The following is a 23,780-nucleotide window of genomic DNA, read 5'->3' as shown; positions in this document are numbered from 1 at the left end:
TGCTTCAGTTTGCTTCTAGAGAAGGGGCCCAGGGTTAAAACCAGAGGTGACAACTTTGGGACTGGGGCCGGGAGGAAATGACCCCAAAGCAGGCTCAAATGAGTCTCAGAGTCAAACAGAAACACTGTTCCAGACCCTTGTTTCTGATTTGACTGTAGGGATAGGAATTGGCAAAACAAAGCGTGAGCGGCCTCATGGGGGATACATGAAGTCAGCAGTGAGAAGGCATCCAAGGGCTTGGAAGAGCACAGCAGAGAGGCGTCAGTAACCAGAGGAGGACGGCAGGGCCCTTCCTGATTCTAGCTGGGCCTTCTAGGAGGGGGAGGGTGGGGAGGAGAAATGGGGCCCCAGGCTCCTTTCACATTACATGACGCATCTATTAGAAATAAAGGCTCAAAAATGAGTGAAGCCACAAAAAAGAGTGCCTTCTGTTTTTCCTGTCATGCTGGAGCCCCATGCCTGGCTCTGCAGTCCTTGAAACTGGTCCACCCACACCACCACTGGCCTGTGCCCTGCACTGGACATCCTCAGAGGGACAGTCAGTGGGGGCCACAGGGCAGACTCACTGGTAAAGGTGATGTTGAAGCCTCTCTTCCCCGTGGAGTGGTCAGTCTGGAACTCGAGACGGGCCACGTGGCCACTGCTGGTGATGGAAGAGGGGAGCTGGTTTCCTGAGAAGGTGCCCAGGACGGGGGCCTCAGCCGTGGCCCCATCCTTGATGACCAGGAAGTCAAACTGAGGCTCCACGTCGATGTCATTGAAGGCCAAGTGGATGCGGCTCTCGGGCCGGGCGAGGATGAGCCAGACACAGTGGAGGTGGTTGCCGTAGTCCTCTGGGTAGTTGGGCGACAGGACGATCCCAGAAGGGCTGGTGAAGTTGAAGAAGCAGGAAACTGCAAGAGAAGAGCCATGGAGGTCAGTGAGCGTCCCTGGCGCTGTGCCCAGGCCACTGAGGGCAGGCAGGGGGGCATGTCCTTAGTCTAAAAGCAATAGAGAGAAAAGGTGACTGGGGTTTGGCTGGACTGGCTGGGCTCTGAGCTCTAGGCAGCAGACGTGCTGGGTTCATGCTGCGTGTGGTGCTGGGAAGGGTCCCTCTGGCACACTGCGGGCAAGGCGGAGCTGCTCTCCTGGCCTTCCTGCCCTTGCGGTGAGCCGATCCCAGGAGTGTCTGCTGCTCTCAGGCCCTCCTGTTGGGGAAAAACCGCCATTTAAGCTGAAGTGGAGTCCCAGTGCCTGGTTCCTCTTAGCTGGTGGTGATCCCCCAGAGTGGTAACCAGGGTAGAGATAGTGCCACTCCATTTCTGTCCTTTAAACCTTCTCGGTGGGGAAATGACTGTGCCTTGGGGATTCTGGCAACTGGGAAGCTAGAAAACTATGCTAAAGGAGGTGACCAGTAGGCATCATCTTTCAGAGACCAGAGCTTTGGAAGAAACCGGCAGAGAGAGGGAACAGCACCTTATCTTGAAGCCCCACCTACTTTCCAAGGATCGACTCTTCTGAAAATCTTGATTTTAAACCCTTGTCATGCCCGTAACTAACAGACTCAGAGTAAGTCTGAGGCAAAAGAAAGTGTTATAAATGGAAAAACAAACACTAAACCAATATTAAAAAGGAAAATGATAGCATGAAAAAAATATTGCAACAAATGTGCCAAAGAGCAACTCTCAATACTGAAGTAGAGTTTTGTAATTTATGCAAGAACATCACCAAGATGAGCAAAGAATATGCTCAGAGGATTCATATGAGAGAAAATAGAATTAATGTGAAAAGGCAGTCCATTTGCCTAGGGGGAAAAACGAACAACTCATATTGCTGAGGCTTCATGGAAACTCATATGTATTTCTTGTCAGTTGCACAGTAAAGCTGATATAGTTCTGGAAGGGAGTGAATGAGCTCTTATCAACAGCCACAAAACTATTCAAATATTCTGACTCTGTAATCTCCAGGAATTAATTCAAAAGAAAGGAGCCACATGGACAAATATGTTTACAGTGACATAATTTTATTATAGAGGAAAAAATGTGAACAACCTACATGTCAGCCCAATAATGTGAGGTAAATTATAGCCTTTAATGTGGTGTGGTTTGAATGCAATCATTAAAGTGATAAATATGATCCTGTAGAAGGAACAATGTTAAACATTTTAAAGTCAAACAGTACATCATAAAATTATATGTACACTTTGGATTATAGCTAATAAATATTTACATATATATATGGGTAAAGACTGGACATGAGCCCCCGAATAAAAACTGTATTAGGGTGAAAGGTTTGGGGGTGATATTTTTCAATGTGAAAGCAATATTTGATTTTTCTGATTGCAAAAATGATATAGGGTCATTGAAACATTTTTTTAATATATAAAGTGTAAAGAAGATAAAAACTAATATGGACAAAAATTTAAATGCCTTTATAACATTTATAGTGATGTTGGATATTAATAATACTGAAATTAAAGTATGATATTGACTTATTAATTATAATGAAGTGAAAGTGAAAAATAATATTAAAACCATGTTTGCAAAAAAATAAAACAACACAAAACAAAGGAACTGGTGATTCTTTCTGTTGAGTTTCTCCTTCCTTTTCCTGAGTCTACCCACCTTTCCCTTTTCTGCACTGGGTGTTACTTTTCCAACCTGCTACTCAAAGCCCTCCCATCAAATTTAGCAAAGTGAAACTAGTCCCTAGGACACATTCAGTCTCATCCCTGTAATCTCTGTATTTTATAGGTATGGAAAGTTTGAGCCAAGGGGAGAGAAGGCCATAACCCCATTTAAGATAAAAGACACTGCAGCTCACAGAGATTAGGTAACTTGCCAGGCTCACACAGTGAGTAGACGGTAGCAGCAAGTTCCAATCCATGCAAATCCTTGCTAGTTCAAATCCACCTGACTCCAGGGGCCAAGCCCTTAGCCACCCAGCAACACCGCCTCCCAGTATGAGAACAGTATTGCTCACAAGTCTAACAGATGAATCCTTGGCGGTATTCTTAGAATCGGCTAAAGATCCGTTGACCCCAAGCATTACATCAGCCCTGAACTAGAAGCTCTAGTCTGGACACAGATATCCTCCAACACAGCTATCCCACCCATAGCTTTGTGGCAGTCCAGCTGGGAGCATAATACACATAATGAGGAATATGAAACCAATGGAGCCCACTACCTGAAGACAAAGAGAGGGTAAAAACCGCATGGCTTGCCTACTAGTAGAACAACATCAAGGTAGACCAAAAGCAAAGAAAAGCTCTATGATTTCAGAGGCACTGAAAGCCTGAGAACACATGCATTTGCTGCAGAGAATTTAATTAATGCCTGCTGAGTCCCCATCCCCACTCCATCACTCTATCACACATTTTCTTTATACCCTTTATCCAGAGTTGCCAAGTTGTAAATCTCAAGGGGCACCATTTTGAGCAGCTATATGTGGTAGCTCTTCCTATCACTCTTTAAAATTACCTTGTTCACTAGTTTCTTGATGGTTTGTCCTTCTCTCTCCCCAACACACACATATGTACTCCATGAGTGCAGAAATCTTGTCTGTTTGATTCCCCTGAATCCCCATGGCTGCCATAATGCCTGGTACATTATCTGTGTTCAATCAATATTTGCTGAATGAATCAACAAGTATTTAATGGTCGACATCATCTAAAAATGGGCTTCCTAGGTGGCTCAGTGGTAAAGAATCCACCTGTCAAGCAGGAGATGCAGGCTTGATCCTTGCATTGGGAAAATCCCCTGGAGAAGAAAATGGCAACCCTCTTCAGTATTCTTGCCTTGGAAACTCCATTGAGAGAGGAGCCTGGTGGGCTACAAGTCCATGGAGTCGCAAAAGAGTCAGACATGACTGAGCAAGGAAACAACGATCTGAAAAGATAGTGACGTGAGTATACATGCCTCATATCCTGATCCTGTTCCAAGTCCCAACCAAAAGAACTGACCAAAGTCTGTAAAGCGGATACCTGTGTCAGCTCTGGAAACAAGGAAAAACACTATGCTGTGATCCTCAACACATTTCTGTTAGACACAGTACAGATCTGTTCCTAAATAATTTAGAGTAGAAAAGGGTATGACCAAGCCAGACTGATAAACAGCAAAGACAACAGAAACTGCTTCCAGTATCAAAGACCTTGAAAAAAATATATTATCCATATAACATTAAAAAAACAGAAAACACTTAAAGATGTTTTCTATCCAACCAAGAGATGAATCAAAATGCAGAACTCAAGTATGGGAAAGTTATGGTTAATAAAAAATGAAAAAAAAATTGGCAATAAGCAAATAAACCATATAGTAAATAATCTAAATAATTGCTATAAACATAGTTAGAAAACAGAATGCAAGTGTAACAAATATTTGTTGGAAGAGAACATAAAAGATATTATTCCTGCCCAAACCCCAGGGTAAAGTAATGCAGATTAGTCTGATGTAAAGTATAAAGTTTGAAGCAAGGAGATATGCTAATTTTCTCATTTTGCAAGAAGTTCTGTTATATGGTTTGTGTGGTTAATTAGAGAAATATAGGTTAGAGTGTGTCTTTAAAGATGTTAAGTGTAATTAGTAATAGACTATAAAGTAGCTTATCTTCAAAATTACCAAAGGGGAAAAAGCAAAGCAGTCAGTTTAGCAAAAAAATGGAATTCAAAGGAAACAACAAGGAATCATAAAGAGGAGAAATGTAAAATAAGATGCTAAAAAAGGGGGGAAGAGGCAAAACATCATTTATGATAATAAATGTATACAGGTTAATCTATCTTAGAAAAATATAACCCTCATTTTGGGACAAGATATACTTTAAAGAGACTCAGAACAGTCAAAAATAAGGAAAAGGGCTAAGATAGCTCAGACTTCAGATTAGAAGAGTGTTACAATCTACCAATGCTCAGGCCCCAAGGAATCCTGTTTATTTGGTGATGTGAACCCAGTGCAACACAGGTTCTAAAGCTCCCTGGGTAATCCTAAGGTGCAGCTGGGGTTTGAGAACTACTGGTGAAGGAAAATGCAAACTATAAAAAATTAGTTTTAATAATAGTATTAGACCCTTGGGTGTTATAATATCATAACAGACTCTTAATGATCCCCCCCTTTTTGTTCAGGCCAAGAGACCCCTGAACAGCTCTCAGAACATTTCCTTTCACACCTAGAGAGACAGAGGTGATAAACTGGCAAATAGAGGTGACAAATAGGACCGAAACTTGGTCCTGTAAAGCTCAGTCTTCTATCCCAAGGGATAATTCAGACTTGTTGCAATGAGGGCAGGAAAAAGGAGTGCTCAGTGTTCAACAAAGGTCTACTCTCTCTCACTTTGGAAAATTAGGTTTACATGTTACATCAGAAGGTTTCTCTTGGAGAACTTTCTTCTCAGTGTCCCAAATGAGGATTAAAAAAATGTATGGTGATTGGATCTCATCACTGTCAATCACCCAGGTAAAGGAGGGACGTGAACTGCCTTCTCCCTTTGGAAGTAGTTACCAGGTTGTGCTCAAGAATCTTGACCTTCAATAAGCCTTTAAAAGGTTTGGACTTTTGAAAAATAATAAAGGTGGAAAACTCATTACCAAGTAGATGCATAATTTCTATGCTTAATATTGGATTATTATTTAATAGGACCTTGAGTAAGAAATAGAAGTTTTGTTGAAAAATGCTCTTTTACTCTCTTTTCTTTTGGTGTTGTCACTGCCAGTTTCAGGGCTTTCAAAATGGTAATTCAATTACTAGAGACCCAACGAGGCAAGACAAAAGCCAAAATCCAACGGTGACATTTAAAAAATGGATGATGTGCATATTCCAAAATGAAGATATGACAGTTATGATACATTTGGCCCAAAGTACTGAAACAGACAAAATAAACTATTTTAGAAAACATGAGAGTTGGATCAAAAATACTAACCTGATGTCAAAAGTAAATAAAGATAAAAAGGATCCATAGAATACTAGAAGTGGGTATATGTTGTATGAGACGTTGTAACCTGCAAACAAGGAACAGAACCTTCTTCACAAGTGCCTGTGGAATATTACAGAAATGGACTCTATACTGGACTGCAAAGAACTCTCTGTAAATGCCTCTACAACGCAAAAACTGTTAGGACACGATACTGGATGCTTGGGGCTGGTGCACTGGGATGACCCAGAGGGATGGTGTGGGGAGGGAGGAGGGAGGAGGGTTCAGGATGGGGAACACATGTATGCCTTTGGCGGATTCATTTTGATATTTGGCAAAACTAATACAATTATGTAAAGTTTAAAAATAAAATAAAATTTAAAAGTTAAAAAAAAAAAACAAAAAACCTGTTAGGACACATTTTCTATTCACAGTGCAAATAAACTAGAAATCAATAATAAAAGACTAAAGAAAAACTCCTAGTCAGCTTAAAATGTATAAAATCCTTTCCTAAGTAAGTTCTTGAGTTCAAAGAGGAAACAAAGGCTATCAATCAATACAGATTACTTATAATAATGATAATGATACTAGGCCAAAGCTGTGTTTAAGGGAAAATTAATAGCCTTATTCATTACTAAATAAAAAAGAAATAAGTGAAACGAGAGCTCAAACTAAAAACATGGCAAAGAGAATAACCAAACGAGATTAAGGAGAGAAGGGAGAATAAACTTAATAAAGATAAAAGCAGAGAAAAGTTAATTGAAGAGACCAGTAAAAGAACTTCTCATTGGGGTCCTCAAGAAATAAAGAGAGAAGATATTTATACATAGAGACTGGATAATAAAATTAAGGAGATATGCCAATTATAAAAGAATAGTATGTACAACATACTAATAAAATTGAAATATTCACAAAATGCAGAATTTCCCAGGAAATTTTAAATTACAAAAATTGTGCGAAGAGAAAAACCTGAGGAGACCAAAAAATATTTAGGGAGTAGGTAGTTTTAGGCCCAGAACTTTTAAATGTTAACCGAGCTGTAGTAGCCATGCTATTTAATTAATCTTGATACAAATATTCCCATAAGATAGCATGTGATATACATGTTCACACTCACCTACTCACACATCAGTACATCCACAGTGTAAACATAATCCTATATGTAAAGTGCTATCAAATCAAATTCAGCCCTAAAACACTAAACAAACATGAGCTATAATCAACAAGTCTTTATTGATAGGCAGAAAAGAAAACTAAAAAATGAGACAAACTTTTTTTCTGGGTGATGACTTCATATTGTTAAAGTGTTAGTTGCTCAGTAGTGTCCAACTCTTTGTGACCCCATGGGCTATAGCCTGCCAGGCTCCTCTGCCAATGGGATTCTCCAAGCAAGTATACTGGAGTGGGTTGCCATTCCCTTCTCCAGAGGATCTTCGCAACCCAGGAATCGAACCCAGGTCTCCTGCACTGCAGGCAGACTCTTTACCATCTGAGCCACCAGGGAAGCCATGTTAAGATAAAAATTGTCTTCAAATCATTGTATAAATGTAACATAATTCCAGGCAAAATTTAATGCAATTCCAGGCAAGATCCACATTAATTTTTTTTCTGGAGTGATCAATCTGTTGGAATAAATAGGTAAAAAGATCCAATCACTCCTTGAGAGAGACAAGGAAAAAACAGCATATGAGGTGCTAGCTGGCATTCCAAGATGTCATATGTCTTGACCCACCAAGCCTCACAGTGGCCCTCTAAGATGAATATTATTATTATCCCCATTTTAGAGATGTAGAAGCCAAGTCTGGGTGTTCAAGTAATCTTCCCACTGTCACAAGACATGTAAGTGATGTGGCTGGGCTGAAAACCCAGGAAAGCTGGTTCTAGAGCCCAAGATTTCAACCATAATACCTATTTTTTTCCAGTGGCAGGGAGGTTTGTCAACTCAGATACTGAAACATACTATAAAGCTGCAATAACAACATCTGTATTGTTATCAGAAGAGAAATCAGTAAGAACCAAAAAAAAAAAAAAAAAAAGGAAGTTCAGAAATGGACACAAACATCCAAAAATGTAGAATATGATAAAGGAGACTTTTTTAATTAGCAGGGTAAATGTTGCTTGATCAATAAGGGAGTCTTGGACAAATGGCTAACCAGTTGTCGAAAAAATAAATCCACATTTCACTCAGTATACAATAGAAATGCCAGAAGAAAATATAAGGAATATTTGCGTAATCTCAGATGCGGGGCAGGAGTTTCTTAACATTATACCAAAGTTAGGAAATAGTATTTTAACTTACAGATGAAAGCTTTTTGGATTTCAAAAATCACCAGGCTTCCCAGGTGGTACAGTGGTGAAGAATCTGCCTGCCAAGGCAGGAGACACAGGAGACACGAGTTCAGTCCCTGGGTTGGGAAGATCCCCTCAGGGAAGGAGATGGCACCTCACTCCAGTATTCTCGCCTGGAGAATCCCATGGACAAACCAGTTTGGAGGGCCAGTCCATGGACTCACAAAAGTTTAACAGTGAAGACCAAATGACAATCTCTTTAACAAGTGGTGCTGGGAAAACTGGTCAACCACTTGTAAAAGAATGAAACTAGAACACTTTTTTCTAATACCATACACAAAAATAAACTCAAAATGGATTAAAGATCTAAACGTAAGACCAGGAATTATAAAACTCCTAGAGGAAAACATAGGCAAAACACTCTCCAACATAAATCACAGCAGGATCCTCTATGACCCACCTCCCAGAGTAATGGAAATAAAAGCAAAAATAAACAAATGGGACCTAATTAAACTTAAAAGCTTTTGCACAATGAAGGAAATTATAAACAAGGTGAAAAGACAGCCTTTAGAATGGGAGAAAACAATAGCAAATGAAGCAACTGACAAAGAATTAATCTCAAAAACATACAAGTAGCTCCTGCAGCTCAATTCCAGAAAAATAAATGACCCAATCAAAAAATGGGCCAAAGAATTAAACAGACATTTCTCTAAAGAAGACATACTGATGGCTAACAAACACATGAAAAGATGCTCAACATCACTCATTATCAGAGAAATGCAAATCAAAACTACAATGAGGTACCATCTCATGCCGGTCAGAATGGCTGCGATCCAAAAGTCTACAAGCAATAAATGCTGGAGAGGGTGTGGAGAAAAGGGAACCCTCTTACACTGTTGGTGGGAATGCAAACTTGTACAGCCACTATGGAGAACAGTGTGGAGATTCCTTAAAAAACTGGAAATAGAACTGCCATATGACCTAGCAATCCCACTGCTGGGTATACACACCAAGGAAACCAGAACTGAAAGAGACACGTGTACCCCAGTGTTCATCGCAGCACTGTTTATAATAGCCAGGACATGGAAGCAACCTAGATGTCCATCGGTAGACGAATGGATAAGAAAGCTGTGGTACATATACACAATGGAGTATTAGTCAGCCATTAAAAAGAATGCATTTGAATCAGTTTTAATGAGGTGGATGAAACTGGAGCCTATTATACAGAGTGAAGTAAGTCAGAAAGAAAAACACCAATACAGTATGCTAACGCATATATATGGAATTTAGAAAGCTGGCAACAATGACCCTATATGTGAGACAGCAAAAGAGACACGGATGTATAGAACAGCCTTTTGGACTCTGTGGGAGAAGGTGAGGGTGGGATGATTTGAGAGAATAGCACTGAAACATGTATATTATCATATGTGAAACAGATTGCCAGTCCAGGTTTGATGCATGAGACAGGGCGCTCAGGGCCAGAGCACTGGGATGACCCAGAGGGACGGGATGGGGGTTCAGGATGGGGAACACATGTACACCCATGGCTGATTCATGTCAATGTATAGCAAAAACCACTACAATATTGTAAAGTAATTAGCCTCCAGTTAAAATAAATAAATTAAAAAAATAAAATAAGAAAAAAAGGAAATATTTGCAAGTGTGTATAATCAAGAATTTACTATGTTTAACATATGAGTGAGTGAAGTCGCTCAGTCGTGTCCAACTCCTAGCGACTCCATGGACTGTAGACTACCAGGCTCCTCCATTCATGGAATTTTCCAGGCAAGAGTACTGGAGTGGGTTGCCATTTCCTTCTCCATGGGATCTTCTTGACCTGGCGATCGAACCTGGGTCTCCTGCATTGGACGCAGACACTTTACCATCTGAGCCACCAGGGAAGTCCTAACATATGAAGAACTACTAACACATTCAACACAAAGATAAATGCTCAAAATAGAATCATAAGCTAAGGAAATTAAAGAACAAGGTTATCAAGTTGGCAAAGAAAAAACAGACAGCATGGAACATTGCAAAGGCTGTCAATACAGATTACTTATAATAATGATAATGATACTAGGCCAAAGCTGTATTTAAGGGAAAATTAATAGCCTTATTCATTATTAAATAAAAAAGAAATACATGAAATGAGCAGTTAAACTAAAAACATGACAAAGAGAATAACCAAACAAGATTAAGCAGAGAAGGGAGAATAAACTTAATAAAGATAAAAGCAGAGAAAAGTTATGGGCAGGGCAGATGGAGACAAAGCAGTTGAAGGTAGGAGGAAAACACACAAGAGTGGTTTCCAGAAGGAGGGAAAGGCTAGCTGTTCTGAAATAGAGTGGAGCCTCTGTGTAAAACCCATTGAATTTTAGCAACAGGAGGCTCATTAGTGACCTGGGTGAGAGCAGTTCCCAGGTGTGGTGGACACAGAGGTCAGAACATGTGCGGTAAGAAGGGACTGGGAAGTGAAGAGTGGCTACAGCAAGGGAACACATCCCGTCAAAGGATCTGGATGTGAAGGAAAATATTCGAGAATGGGCAAGGACCTGTGGGGTGTTAAAGAACTTCACCTGTGAGAGAAGAGGGACCTGAAGAAATTCACATGTTGATGGGAAGGATGTGGCAGAAGGGGAGAGGCTTCTGCCACATGGAATAAAGAGGATGGGACATGTCTGGTAGTCCAGTGGCTAAGACTCTCCACTCCCAGTGCAGGGGACCGAGGTTCGATCCCTGGCTGGGGAACTAGATCCCACATGGTGCAACCAAAGTGTTCACACACTGCAACTACGATTTGGGTCAGTTAAGTAAATAATAACTGAAATAAATATGTATATTTTTTAAAGAAGAAGAGGATGGATTACAAGAGGCATAGATTCCTGAGAAAGTGGGAGGTGAGGGGGAATCAATAGCAAAATTTTTGAAACAGTGGCTCATCATGAAAGCGATATGGTGGGTCATGATGCTAAAATAAAAGAAAAAAGGAAAAAACAAAAGGGAGAGAGTGGAAAATACCTGAGTGCATTACAGGGTTAAAGGTAAATACTGTTTGTGAATCTGTTTCAATTATGTCCCAGTGTGTGTGTGTGTGCATGCGTGTGAATGTATTCTGTACTGCATCTTACTGTTAGTTTAAAGGTGCTTGGAGCACCTTTAAAGGTCCCTGATCTAGATCCCTGATCTAAAGCCTAAATGGGAAGTATAAGCTACAGGCACGTTGGTTTTTGATGGTAGAGAGGACCGAGCGTCTCTGTATAAGACGTGGGAAGATGAGAGGAAGGATGGGGATGGGACGGTGATGGGCTGCAGGCTTGGTGTCTTTGAAATTTGTATTTTGAGCATATTGCCTGCCAGGCAGGAGATAAGATGATCATTCTCCAGGGTAAGGTGAGGAGGTGGGCTGTTCCCAGGACGGAGGCGGGTGGAGACGCCTTGGCAGAGCTTCCACGGGGAAGAACAGAACAGACTGACTTGAGAAACACAGATGGATGCTGGGCACTGTGCCGGCTTCACTGAGACTAGTGACCATGAATGTGTAGCTTTGCCAATTTGCCTGGTTGGGCGATTTCTCCAGCAGAGCTCACCCAAGCAGCAGAGGCCCAATTAGATGGTTCTTGCTTCACTGTGCGTCTCTGGACCAGTAAACTGAGGCATCCCTGCTGATGAACGCTAGAGCTGAGTGGGAGGCAGGGGCTTCACAAACCCACTAGTGAATTCCTTTCACCTCCTTATTCTCAGAAGCTCAGGGTACGGTAGTTTTCATCAGAGTCATTTTAACATCTCTGGCACTGGAGCTGGTGAAAATTGTTAACTTCCTTTGGCCCTAGGAAGCTGGATGAGGTCTTCAAGGTCACATACATGAGGCTGAAACTGGCTACCCAGCTGGGCTCATCCTTATCGCAAACAAGATAAAGTTAGTGCTTGGTTTTCTCTTTGAGAAGAATACTGAGAATGCTTTCTAGAAACTCATGTGAGCATGCATGAGTATGTGTGTGTTGTTTTAGTCATGTCTCACTCTTTGTGACCCTATGGACCGTAGCCCAGCAGGCTTCTCTGTCCATGGGATTCTCCAGGCAAGAATACTGGAGTGGGTTGCCATGTCCTCCTCCAAGGGATCTTCCTGACCCAGAGATTGAACTGGCAAGTGGATACTTTACCACTAGAGCCACCTGGTCAGCTCCTTGGAAACTCATACATACACATTCCAAAAGGAGCATCAGACATAAAGGGATGACGCTGCCCACGTATTTACTGAGCATGGAACATGTCTCCTTCGGTTAATATTTGACGTAAAGCCATGAATTGTGTTAAGTTTTGCATTTCTTTGTTTTTTCCCATCCCCACCTCCTAGGCAGGCATGAGCACCAGCCCCCTGCACTAGGTGAGTAGGGCCTTTGACAGAGCTGAGCCCTCTCTTGTTCCTGAAATGCTTCCCCTCTGTCTTCAATCACACCCACCCCAGGCTTTCCACTCCAGCTCTGACAGCCCCTTTGAATGACCTTGGAATGTCCTTACCAAGCTGGCGTATTCACTGGGCATCTGCTGTGTGACAAAGACTAATTTAGACATGGTGGGGAGGGGGGCGGGGCTGTTAACAAACCAGACAGATCGGCAAGTCCTCAGCCTCATGAAGTCTGCATTCTAAACGGTAAGAAAGAACATAAGGTGGAATGGGGGGAAGAGTGAATGGAGGGGGATAGCTTGCTTTCAAGGTGGGGTCAGGGATGGCCCGTCTGAGGAAGCACCCTCTGAGACATGGCCTGATGATACGGAGTCATCTGGCCTAAGGGAAGATTGCTCCAGGTGGAGGAGATTGCAAGTGCAAAGGCCCTGAGGTGGGCACAGGCTTGGTGACTGTGAGGGAGAGAAGGGAGGACAACAGAGCAGGAGCAGAGTGAACCATGGAGCTAGGAACAAGAGATGAGCTGGAGAGGATGACGGATCTTTTAGACCCAGGAGGAGGAGTCTGGATTTTATCAGAGCAAATTAAACTAAATATGGCCCAAACTGAACTCCTAGTCTTCTTTCCCCAGCCTGGTTTTCCTAGAATCTTGCATCTGGAACATTCCCTGGCATCAGGGAGTAATTCAGGCCTGCCCAGTTATGGGTTTTGCCTTGGCCGCATCTCACTCCACAACACCTTCCTCATGCTCTTGCCTCCTAAATGACACTGGTAGCCCAGACCCTCCTGCATATTCAGACTTGGTGTGTAACTGTCTGATATGCTTCCCTACTGCAGATCCCACCAGCACCTCGAATGCATGTGCAGAACTGATCTCTTTATCTGTTTTCCTAAGCCTCCTTCATTCCCTATCACCATGAATGACAATACCCAGTTGCCTAAGGAAAACATATCAACCCCTTTTCCCTGCTCCCAAATCCAGTCTAACTAACTTCTGCTGATTCTATCTCTTCAATGTCTCTTGTAGTTGTCACATCCTCATCACACCCTATTGAGGGAAGGTCTTCTTCCTACTGCAATAGCCTACCTGGTTTTCTGTCTATAAATCTCATTCTTTTTGAATTCATCCTACATATTGGCTCCAGAATGGATTTTTGTAAATCACAAATTCTCATGATGTTTCATCTTTGCTTGGAACTCTTGAAAGACTCCCTGTTGCACTGAGGATAAAGCCTGAACTTCTCTAAAGGGCACAAAAAGACCTCAAAGACCAAAGGCCCTTGCCAACCTCTTTTATCTTTATTTCCCCACCTCCCACTGCCCATGACTTTCCGGTCATATTGGACCACTGAAGTCCTGCAGATGTGCAAGTCTAATGCTAGGTCTTGCTCTGGCTCTTTTTTCTTTCTAGAGTGTTGTCTCCTCCTGTCCATCTGGAAAGCTCTGTTAAGCATCTTTTCTAGAGTGTTGTGGGCTCCCTCCCCCCATTTATCCTTGCTAGCTGCAGCCATAGAGTCTGTATGCCAGGATCATTCTGCTTAGAGCCCACTGAGGTCTGAATGTTTGAGTCCTCCCAGATTCGTACACTGAAATCCTAATGCCCATGGGTGATGGTAATAGCCAGCGAGGCCTTTGGGAGCTACTTCAATAGTGAGGATGCTGCTCTCATGAATGGATGGGGTCAATGCTTTATAAAAGAGGCTCCAGAGAGATCCCTGGTCCCCGTCCACCATGTGAGGATATAAGGAGAAGACTGAGACCTGCAGGAGGGCCAGGAGGAGGACCCCGGCACCCTGGTCTCAGAATTCCAGCTTCCAGAACTGTGAGAATACATTTTTCTGGTTTATAAGCTACCCAGTCTGTGGCATTTTATTATAGCAGCCCGAATGGACTAAGGCAGTACACAAGCCAACCTTGACTATTACCCCACTGGCCTGAGAGGTGTAGAATGAAACCCCACGTTAGGAGGCTCTGGCTGGCTAGGTGTCCTCCAAACCAAAGCCTCTCTTATCCCTACCATTTTGGCTTTGTCTTTATAATAACACTGATACTAACATGATTAGTAATAACTATAATAGGAAACCAGTACTTACCAAATATTTGCTATCTGATTGGTACTGTAGATACAATAGTGAATAAGACATATATTGTTGTAGGAAATTTACAGTGTAGTGAGGGCACAGGCAATCAACAGGTGAAAAAGCATTGCTTACTGTGCTCGAGTATATTCCCTGCCCTTCCTTGCTGCCTTTTAGGCAGAGCCCTCTTGCCTATGCCATCGACTTTGGCCTGGTGACTTTGTCCCACGGAAGGTGAGAGGGCATGACATAGGGATGCTCAAGCAGATACCCCCAGAATGAGAGGCTATGTAGGTTTCCCCTGAGCCCTGCAGAGCTGCACCTGACCTACAGCCCTCATGGGATGCAGGTGAGAAATTAATATTTGTTGTTGCAATTTGTTGAGATTTTTGCACAGTTGATGCCATAGCAAAAGTTGACTCATACACTTAGGACAAGGGATGGAGAAATGGGAAAGTGAAGGATGGCTCTTCTGGATGGGGTAGTCAGAGAAAGCCTCTCTGAGGAGGTGATGAGAAGGATCCAGCTTCCTGAGGAGCATTCCAGCACGGTGAACCTCAGGTCAAAGGCACTGAGGTGGGAAAGAGTTTAGAGTACCTAAAGGTCTGAAAGAGGGCCAGTGCATCTGGGAAAGGTGAGAGAGGGGAGGGGGCACGGATGACGGGAGGAGGAGGAAGAGTCCATCCCTGCACCTCTCAGATCTTTGGCTCAGAGATCACCCTCGGCATCCAGAGTGCTCAGCTGAGGCTCCATGCCTTTCTTGGCATGACGTCTGTTGGGTCATGGTTGGGGAGATCATAGAACATAATGCCCCAACTGGGACACTTTTGAGAACGAAAGATGAGACCACTCAGTAATTACCTTAGGACGGAAGATGTAAACTGGGATGGTCCCAAGCAAATATGGACGGATGGTCGTCCCCACACGCGGTCTTTTACTTTCCTTCCACAAAAGTATCTTTTATCCTGAGCAAGTAGTTCCTCATTCACAATCCAGTCCCCTTCTGGAAGAAAATCTTAAACCAAAACTCACCAGGAGGGCTCTGACAATTGCTAAATTCTTGTGTCCTGCGATTGGACCCTGACTGTACCCCCTTAGAGGCTGGCTAGGTTCTTGGTATAAAGTGACTGCTTATCAGCACCAGGCCAACCTGTGGGAATTTCCTGCTGTCTGAAACTACCCTGAGTCGTGATTGACTTTTGCCACACCTGTGGAAGAATGCCCACTCAAACCACTCCTGGAGCCTACCCTGGGCTTAGACCCTCTTTAGACCCACTCAGAGGTCCCTGCCAAGGCCAGGCTCTGAGCTGGGATCTCATCCTGAGCTGATGACTGAGGATCTCCTGTCACCAGCAGGCAGGACATCTCTGGTCCCTGCTGGTCCCATGTGTGAGGACAGTGCCTGCCCTGTACTCCTGGGAAGGAGCTCACTCTGCACTCCCCGGGCTCAGCTTTTACCCTGAAAACAGACCATACATTCTTAGGAAAGTATGTGTAGTCAGATCAAGCCACTGGGCCCCCCAATTTGGGTTTGTCTGGTGTTGTGGAGTGGGGGAAGTTTCTGTACCTCACTTTCTACTTCCACATGTAGCAAAATTAGACTAAGCACTCTGAAATCACACCTTGGTTGTGAAGATGCATTACGATAAAGCTTCTGAAAGGCAAGGTGTGCAGTCCCAAGCCTGGGCACCCGGGTATTATACCACACATCAATCTTCGCTGAACTGGAGACAATGGGCATGTCTCAGCGCTCCTGCTGGAGACCACACAACATCTCCACAAAGGCCTCTGCTCAGCGTACCTCTGAGTCTCAACCAGCCTGCGGGGGCGAGAGCGGGGTCTCCCCACCTCTCCCCAGCATAGCCCACTCCTCAACCAGGAAGGTGCCAGACCAAAAAGTTTGCACTCTGATCCTCAGTAGCTCTTCTCCATGGATGAGTGGGCGATTCTGACCAGACTCCTCCTGTGGGGGGATGACGGCCTGGCGGCTAAGACTCCATGTACCACCTTTTTTGGGAAGACTGACTTAGGCAAGGAGACGTGTTCTATCAGCTGCACGGAGGTGCCTGGGGCCGGACGGTGCTGACAGTAGTTGAGCGCTGACTGTTCTGTTGGACTAGAGTTCTGTCTGGGATTCCAAGGAGCCATGCCCTGTGGGGTGAGGCATGGGTGCCTTGATGACTGGTTTCTCCGTACGCCAAGCAAAGGCTTCTCAAAAGCGCTTTCACAGCTGTGAGGCCCCACAGATGCTCAGGCCAGCCCCTAGGATCCCTGAGTGATATTTGTGAAGACTCTTCTCCCCATGGGGCAGACCTCAGTCAGCCTCTGTGCCCCGTGTCGGGGTTTACTTCACCTCTTCTTCATTAATGTCATCAGCCAGACACAGCTATGAGCTGGTGAGAAGTCTGTGGGCATGATGTAGTCCCAGAACCCAAGCCTTCCTATGAGTTCAGGGGAACTCAAGAAAGGGTATAATCTACATTCCCAACAGCTCACAAGGTGCTCCTGGGACCCTCTTGGAGAGCCCCACCAGCTTCTCCAGAGCATCTTCCCTCAGGGAGACTAGAGCTATCCATGGTCCTGGCCACTCTAAGCCCAGTCCTAACTGCAGACCAGCAGCCACTGCAAACTGGAAAGGCACACTCAGTGGAAGTCCCTGGATCATAAGAAGTATACTTGGATCTTCTTCCGGGTAATCCACAGTGATACAGGTGAGTTTATAGTTAGCCTGAGAGAGCTACCTTCAAGACCATAGTCAGAGCAGGTTGGGGCATGCCCTTGACCTGTTTCCCTGAGTAAGATGGGAGTTAACGAGGTAGCCGAGGGGAGTAGTCCTGTCACCGAGCCCATCTCCGGAGACCCCCAAGATTGCCTTTCTTCACAGGAAGGGAGGAAGGGTCATTGTTCCCCCAAGAAGTGTAGCCCAAGGCTGTCCTTGAAATCCAGTCCCTACAAAAGGTGAGCAGTGTCTTCCCCAGAAACCTCAGAGCCCGAGAACACCCACAACACCTAGAGCTCGATGGGGATGTACTTCCAGGTTGAGATGACAAGTTCGTCTAGAGGCTCACCGATGGGGGAGGGTATTGGGAGAGCTTCGAGCCCCAGGCCCTGAGTCAGCAGCTGTGAAAACAGACCCTGATTAGAGAGGCTCTGGGTCTCTCCCGTAGCTCTCTGAGCAGACATCACAGAGAACCGTGGAAAAGGCACAGTCTGTGCTGCTGCATGGGGAATGCACTTGGTGTACAGAGAAATTCAAAAATTTTATAAAAGGAAAAGAACCTGTCTGCTCTGATCCCCAAAGCTGAAAGCTAAAGTGAGAAAAGCAGATATACCCATTTCTCCGGCTCCAACCCTCAAGGAGAGGTCACAATGCAGGATAAGACCCCTAAAATTTAGTCAGTTTTCCCAGCCCCCAGTCCACCCAGGTGACTGTGGTGCCCAGATACCTCGGCCCAGGACTCTTAGGTGTAGGAATATGGCCTTTGGTCTGGGTCTTGTTCTAAGCTGTTTTTGCAGTTTGGTTCTGGATAGATTCCTGGGTTTGACTGGGCTGAAATTTTGCCCATGATGCTCAGAAGAAATCTTCTGAGAATCTTCCAATTGGAATGAATTTTTCTTCCTTACATACTGGCAGCACTTTGTGGCCACATCTCTAAATTGCAGTAATTCAAAGATTGATTTATCATAAAAGAAGGTGCTTATCACACTCACTAGATCATGAGTTGCTGGAGGACAAGGACCACATGAGAATTATTGCCATCCCTGTCCTAGGGTCGAGCAGCACTGTGTCAGGTGTGGAGAGGACCTCCCCTCCACATTTTTTGCATTCATAGACGTGAAAGGCAGGTGATCAAAACACTGAGTTGTGATGTCACAATACTGAACTTTGCATCCCACTCCCCACCAGGATATCAACATGGAGGTCAACACTCCTTGAACCCCAGAAGGCCACCACCATCAAAACTACCCACATTATGCCAGCCTCATAGCAACAACATATGGTCACAACATATGACCACATAAATTCTAAACCCATGCCCCACGAGGCTGCCATCCTATCAGGGGACCAAGCCCCTCAGGAATGACCCCAAACACTCCTGCAAGCAATTGGCACACAGAGGGTATTCCTTATTAGTGGGGTTCACTAATCTGATACAGATCATCTAGGAAGATTTTAGAACAATAATTCCTGGCTCCCATCCCAGACCTGCTGAATCAGAATTTCTGGGGATGAGACCAAGATTCTCTGTCTTTAAAAGCCTATGAGTGATTCTAATAATTAGCTGGGTTGGGGTTCATTTTATATTGGTCAGGGCCACCAGAGATACCTCCTTCCCCCATAAAGTATCAATTTAAAAATAAAGGTAACAAGTGATGTTTGTGACCCACAGTAGCCTGGTGGGAAAAGTGTAGATTCTTCTTCCTTGGATGTGCTGGGAGCCTCCTTTGTGAGCCATCCCTGCCCATCCAGTCTTTGCCTGATGAGACCCTCCACCCCAACTCTCCAGTGCACTGAATACCTTGGTTCTACAGGCTCAGTTCTTACAGCCAGATCCTGAGCCAAGCCCAGCCAAGGCTGACAGTCACAGGAAGTCCCATCCCCTCAAACCAGTGGGGTGACAATGAGTATGGCTCCCCAGAGTCAGCATTTGGTGGGGTTGTGAGGAGCCTGGCACACCCACAGGCACGCAGAGCTTCCAGACCCTCCCCACCTGCCATCCCTGCCCTCCTATGTGTGCCCCAGCCCAGGGACTGGGCTGCTTTCCTGATTCTTGGTCTCTTCTCCAGTCCCTGCTGTGAGAGAAGCTCTTAATGAAAAGGCAGCCTCTTGCCGGGGATGGGATGGCCTGCCTGGGTAGACGCTCTTCCCCTGGTGAGGACCAGAGGCCACCTTCCCCCATCAAGTATCTGCCTATTTAAGAACAACGGTAACAAGCAATATAGGACCCACTCTAGTCTGGTGAGACAAGTGTTGAAGCTACTTCCTTGGATATTCTGATTGGAAATACTGGCAGGCCTCTTTATGAGCCATCTGTTCATCCAGGGTCAGTTCTCCCAGCCCCAGTCTCCCTCAACTCCAGGTTTCTCTTCCTAGGCTGCCCCTGTGGCCCCATCAGGCTTCACAGCCCTGACTTTAGTGCCCATTCCCCATTGCAGTAGCAGATACAGACGGTTCCCACCTCCTGTCACTGCCAGGACTTTCTTCTCTGGAAAACGAACCCTTTGAGTTACTGCAGACCGTCTACAGAGCAGGCACCCCCAGCTCCACCACAAGCTAGCACACGTCTTCAGTGTCCATATGCTGGGGGACCAGGTAACAGAGGAAGGGGGCCTGAAACCATCTGGTTTCAACTTCTAGGAATTGACCTGAAATTGACAAAGTTGGACCAAAGCAATCTCCAGGTTCTCTGTTTCTCTTCCAGGGACCCATGTGGGTTTATGGGACCTTTATGGAAGCCCAGAGAAGTAAGGAGAACATTATATCAGCAGAGGGAGCTCACACTACCCTTATCACGACCCCCACCCCGATCACAAGCAATTACCAGGAATATTATCTGTCATACTGAGGCTGACGCTTTCAAACCCCAGCTGATCCCAGTTCTCTCTGAACGTTTGAAAGAGGCACTTTCCAAGGACTCTAGTTATCGTGATCATGTTTTCTGGGATGAAGGAAAGGATGCTTGAAACTGCACTTGTCCTGGAAAACCTGGGGTTAAATATTTATGGGGAATGAGAGGATTCAGCCACGAAGAAGGAAAACTGGACATGCCTCACGTGTCAACAGGGCATTGCGGTTGAAGTGGGAGGGGAGTGGAAAAGCAGCTGCCTGTTTAAAAATACAGCTAGCAAGCGAAGTATGTGACCTATATGAAGAAAACCACAAAGCTGTTATATTTAGAAAAATGAAAGTAGACGGACAAAAGAGTGACATGTCGTGTTTCAGGATGGGAAGGCTGTGTAGTATAAAAATGCCTACTTTCCTGAAGTTAATTTATAGTTTAATAGGAGCACACATACAAAATCCCAATAGGATTTTTTTTTTTTACTATGACAAAATGATTCTAAAATTAATCTTGAACAGCAAACAGATGAGAATAACAATGAATATTCTGAAAGAGAAAATAATTAACGGAGGAAGGAGTAGTTTCCAGCTCTGCCAGATATTAGAACATATTATAAAACAACAATTAAAATTATTCAATACCGGTGCTAAGATAGAAATGAGCAGCTGAACAAAGCGGTGAGTCAAGAAACAGACTTAACTACATCCGAGGATTCAGAATGTGATAGAACAATTCATTTGCCTCAAATCAAAAGGGAAATGAATTACTTAATAAATTGTGTTGGAAAACTGTGTAATAGTTTGGACAATATCATACATTCATCTAAATAAACTCCAGATGGATTAACAAATTATATTAAAAAAAAATCAAATTACTGACAAATAACCAAAAATAGAACAGACTGTTTTTTCAGATCGGTGGCAGAATGATAACTTTGTCAGCTTTGAAAAGAAATCACAAATATCGAGGGATTTGTCTGCATAAATATGTAAAACAACTGTACAATGCAAACTAGCAAAACAGAAATAAAGAAAAAAGAAAGCTGGAGATTGGGGAAAATATGTATATCAAATGGAAAGAGCCTTCAAATTGAAAAGGAAAACACCAACGCAACACTCTCATAGATAGCCACGTGTCAGGATAGACAGTTGTTACCCAGGGGTTGCAAACAGCAAATGCTCCAAGTCCCTGTGGGGCAGGGCTGCGCCCAGGCCAGCTGGAGAAAGGCCAGGACCTGAGTCCTGTAATGGAAATCCTGACACCTCGTGCTCCAACAGGGACACGTGTCCAGCCACGCATACCCCGCAGTCTCTCTCTAGATCCTACTCCCATGGACCCTACCTCCCTTCTTTCATTCTCTCACTTTGGGAGCAGCCAACTCCTTTGGGAACCACTACACACCGAGTACTGAGAGACCGCGCGCGTGTGTGTGCACACTTGTGCATATGTGTGTCGATGTATCCAATGGACATCCTCCTTTTGCAGAGCCCCAGACCCCCTGGATTCTCTCAGAACCCATACGGCCATTAGAGTAGCTTTCTTCCCAGCAGGGCCCCCACTCCATCCTCCCATCTTTGAGGCCCAACTGTTCTAGCAGCATTGATGAAAGTCTATGCTCTATGAACAGAAGGGTGGTTGCTCCCCTGTTACACACCTCCTGTGATACCTGCCACATCACTGGACCTCAATGAATATGTGTCAAATAAAAGAATGAACCTTCATGGGGCGGTTTCTAAATGCATCTGATTCACCAATGCTTCTAGATGAAAAAGTAAACTTTGAACCACAAGAGCCCACTTTAATTTACATAATTATGTCTATCTTCATGTGCAAGCGAGCTCATTGAGGTCAAGGGCTGTGCCCAATTTATCTCTAGATTCGCAGCACTTATCATAACATTTGGCACTTCATGGAAGTTGACAAGGGTGTGCTGGAGGGATGCATTCAATTTATACCTATTAAATTGGCAATTTTTAAAAGGCCACACAAATCCTTGAGATTTGGTGATGCTGGTAAAGATTGCAAGAGATACATGTGACCTATATGAATAAAACTATAAAGTTGTTAACATTTAGAAAAATGGAAGCAGATGAACACACAGAGAAATCTATGCCATATTTCTGGACGGGAAGGACATGTGTTATATGAATCTTAGTCTTAACCTTCAAGCTTTTGTTACTGACATTATGACCTGGCAGAACATTCTGGGGGAATGATATGAGTATTTTTAAATGTTCCTACTCTGGCCCAACAACCTCATTTCTGGAAATTTACCTCAAGGACAGAATTCAAGAAAAGATATAAAAAGGTCATATGCTTGAGGATGGGTTCCGGGTGGCTCAGCTGGTAGAGAATCTGCCTGCTAATGCAGAAGATGCAAAAGACGCAGGTTCTATCTCTGGATCAGGAAGATCCCCTGGAGAATGAATGGCAACCCACTCCTGTGTTCTTGCCTGGAAAATTCCATGACAGAGGAGCCTGGTGGGTTATAGTCCATGGGATCACAGAGTCAGACATGACTGAGCACACGTGAGCATGCATGCTTGAGGATGTTAAAAGCTTATAAAAAAATAATTGAGCTATACTGCATTTCCCCCAGAGGATAATTGGCTAAGTCATGGTCCACTCACTAGACAGAATATTCCATAGATTTTAAGACTGGTAAAGTACGAAAGACATGTAGTAACATGACAAGATATGCAATATAATATGAACTTCAAAAGACAGAATGTAAGATGGTATGTTCACTTTGATTAAAACCATGAACTTCAAAAGACAGAATGCAAGACGGTATGTTCACTTTGATTAAAACCATATGAAATATGTGTGTGTGTGGGTAAGAATCAAAAAGGAATGGCCAAATTTGAAATTGGCTTTGGTTGAAAGAAGTGAAATTAGGAATATCTTATTTATTTAAACCTTTAAAATACTAGAGTATACCAAAAGTCTGTGCTGAGTAGAGGTCCTTGGACTCAAGATACTCCTTGAAAGAGTTACAGTACATTGTACGGACATGGCACTAAGATCTCTGCCCCTCAGCCTGAGCGGGATCATCCCTAGAGGTGTCCCAGTTTAGAATTTTACCAGGATTGGCCACACCTACTCATGCAGCTGATTTGGTACATAGTAGGTGCTCAATACATCAATATGGATGGATAAATGGATGGGTAGGTAGAAGGAATGAGAAAAAGTAAAGATGAAAAAAGTGACCTCAACAAAGGTATATTGCAACCTGAATACTCTTTGGAAGGACTGATGCTGAAGCTCTAATACTTTGGCCACCTGATGTGAACAGCTGAGTCATTGGAAAAGGCCCTGATGCTGGGAAAGACTGAGGGCAGGAGGAGAAGAGGGCGACAGAGGATGAGATGATTGGATGGTGTCACTGACTCAATGGACATGAACTCGGGCAGACTCTGGGAAGCAGTGAGGGACAGGGAAGCCTGGCGAGCTGCAGTCCATGGGGTCACTAGGAGTTGGACACGACTTGGTGACTGAACAACAAGAATAAATACTGGTGTAGTCCCAACAAGGGCCATGGGTCTAGCCCTCACGGATTTGTTT

At 44.0% G+C, this 23,780-nt stretch overlaps 1 protein-coding gene across 4 annotated transcripts in view; it reads right to left on the bottom strand.

Annotated features, from left to right (window-relative positions):
- CSMD2 (CUB and Sushi multiple domains 2) overlaps positions 1 to 23,780 on the bottom strand; it is a 689,612-nt gene that overhangs the window by 246,530 nt on the left and 419,302 nt on the right. For all 4 annotated transcript variants that reach the window (XM_027537925.1, XM_027537922.1, XM_027537923.1 and 1 more), the window contains one exon: positions 567 to 893. In XM_027537925.1, coding sequence (XP_027393726.1) covers positions 567 to 893 — 327 coding nt within the window. The remainder of the gene's footprint in view (positions 1 to 566; positions 894 to 23,780) is intronic.

Source organism: Bos indicus x Bos taurus, chromosome 3 (assembly GCF_003369695.1).
Source record: "Bos indicus x Bos taurus breed Angus x Brahman F1 hybrid chromosome 3, Bos_hybrid_MaternalHap_v2.0, whole genome shotgun sequence".
NCBI lineage: Eukaryota > Metazoa > Chordata > Mammalia > Artiodactyla > Bovidae > Bos > Bos indicus x Bos taurus.
Note: the sequence above shows the minus strand (reverse complement) of the source record. Positions and strands in the feature narration are given on the sequence as shown.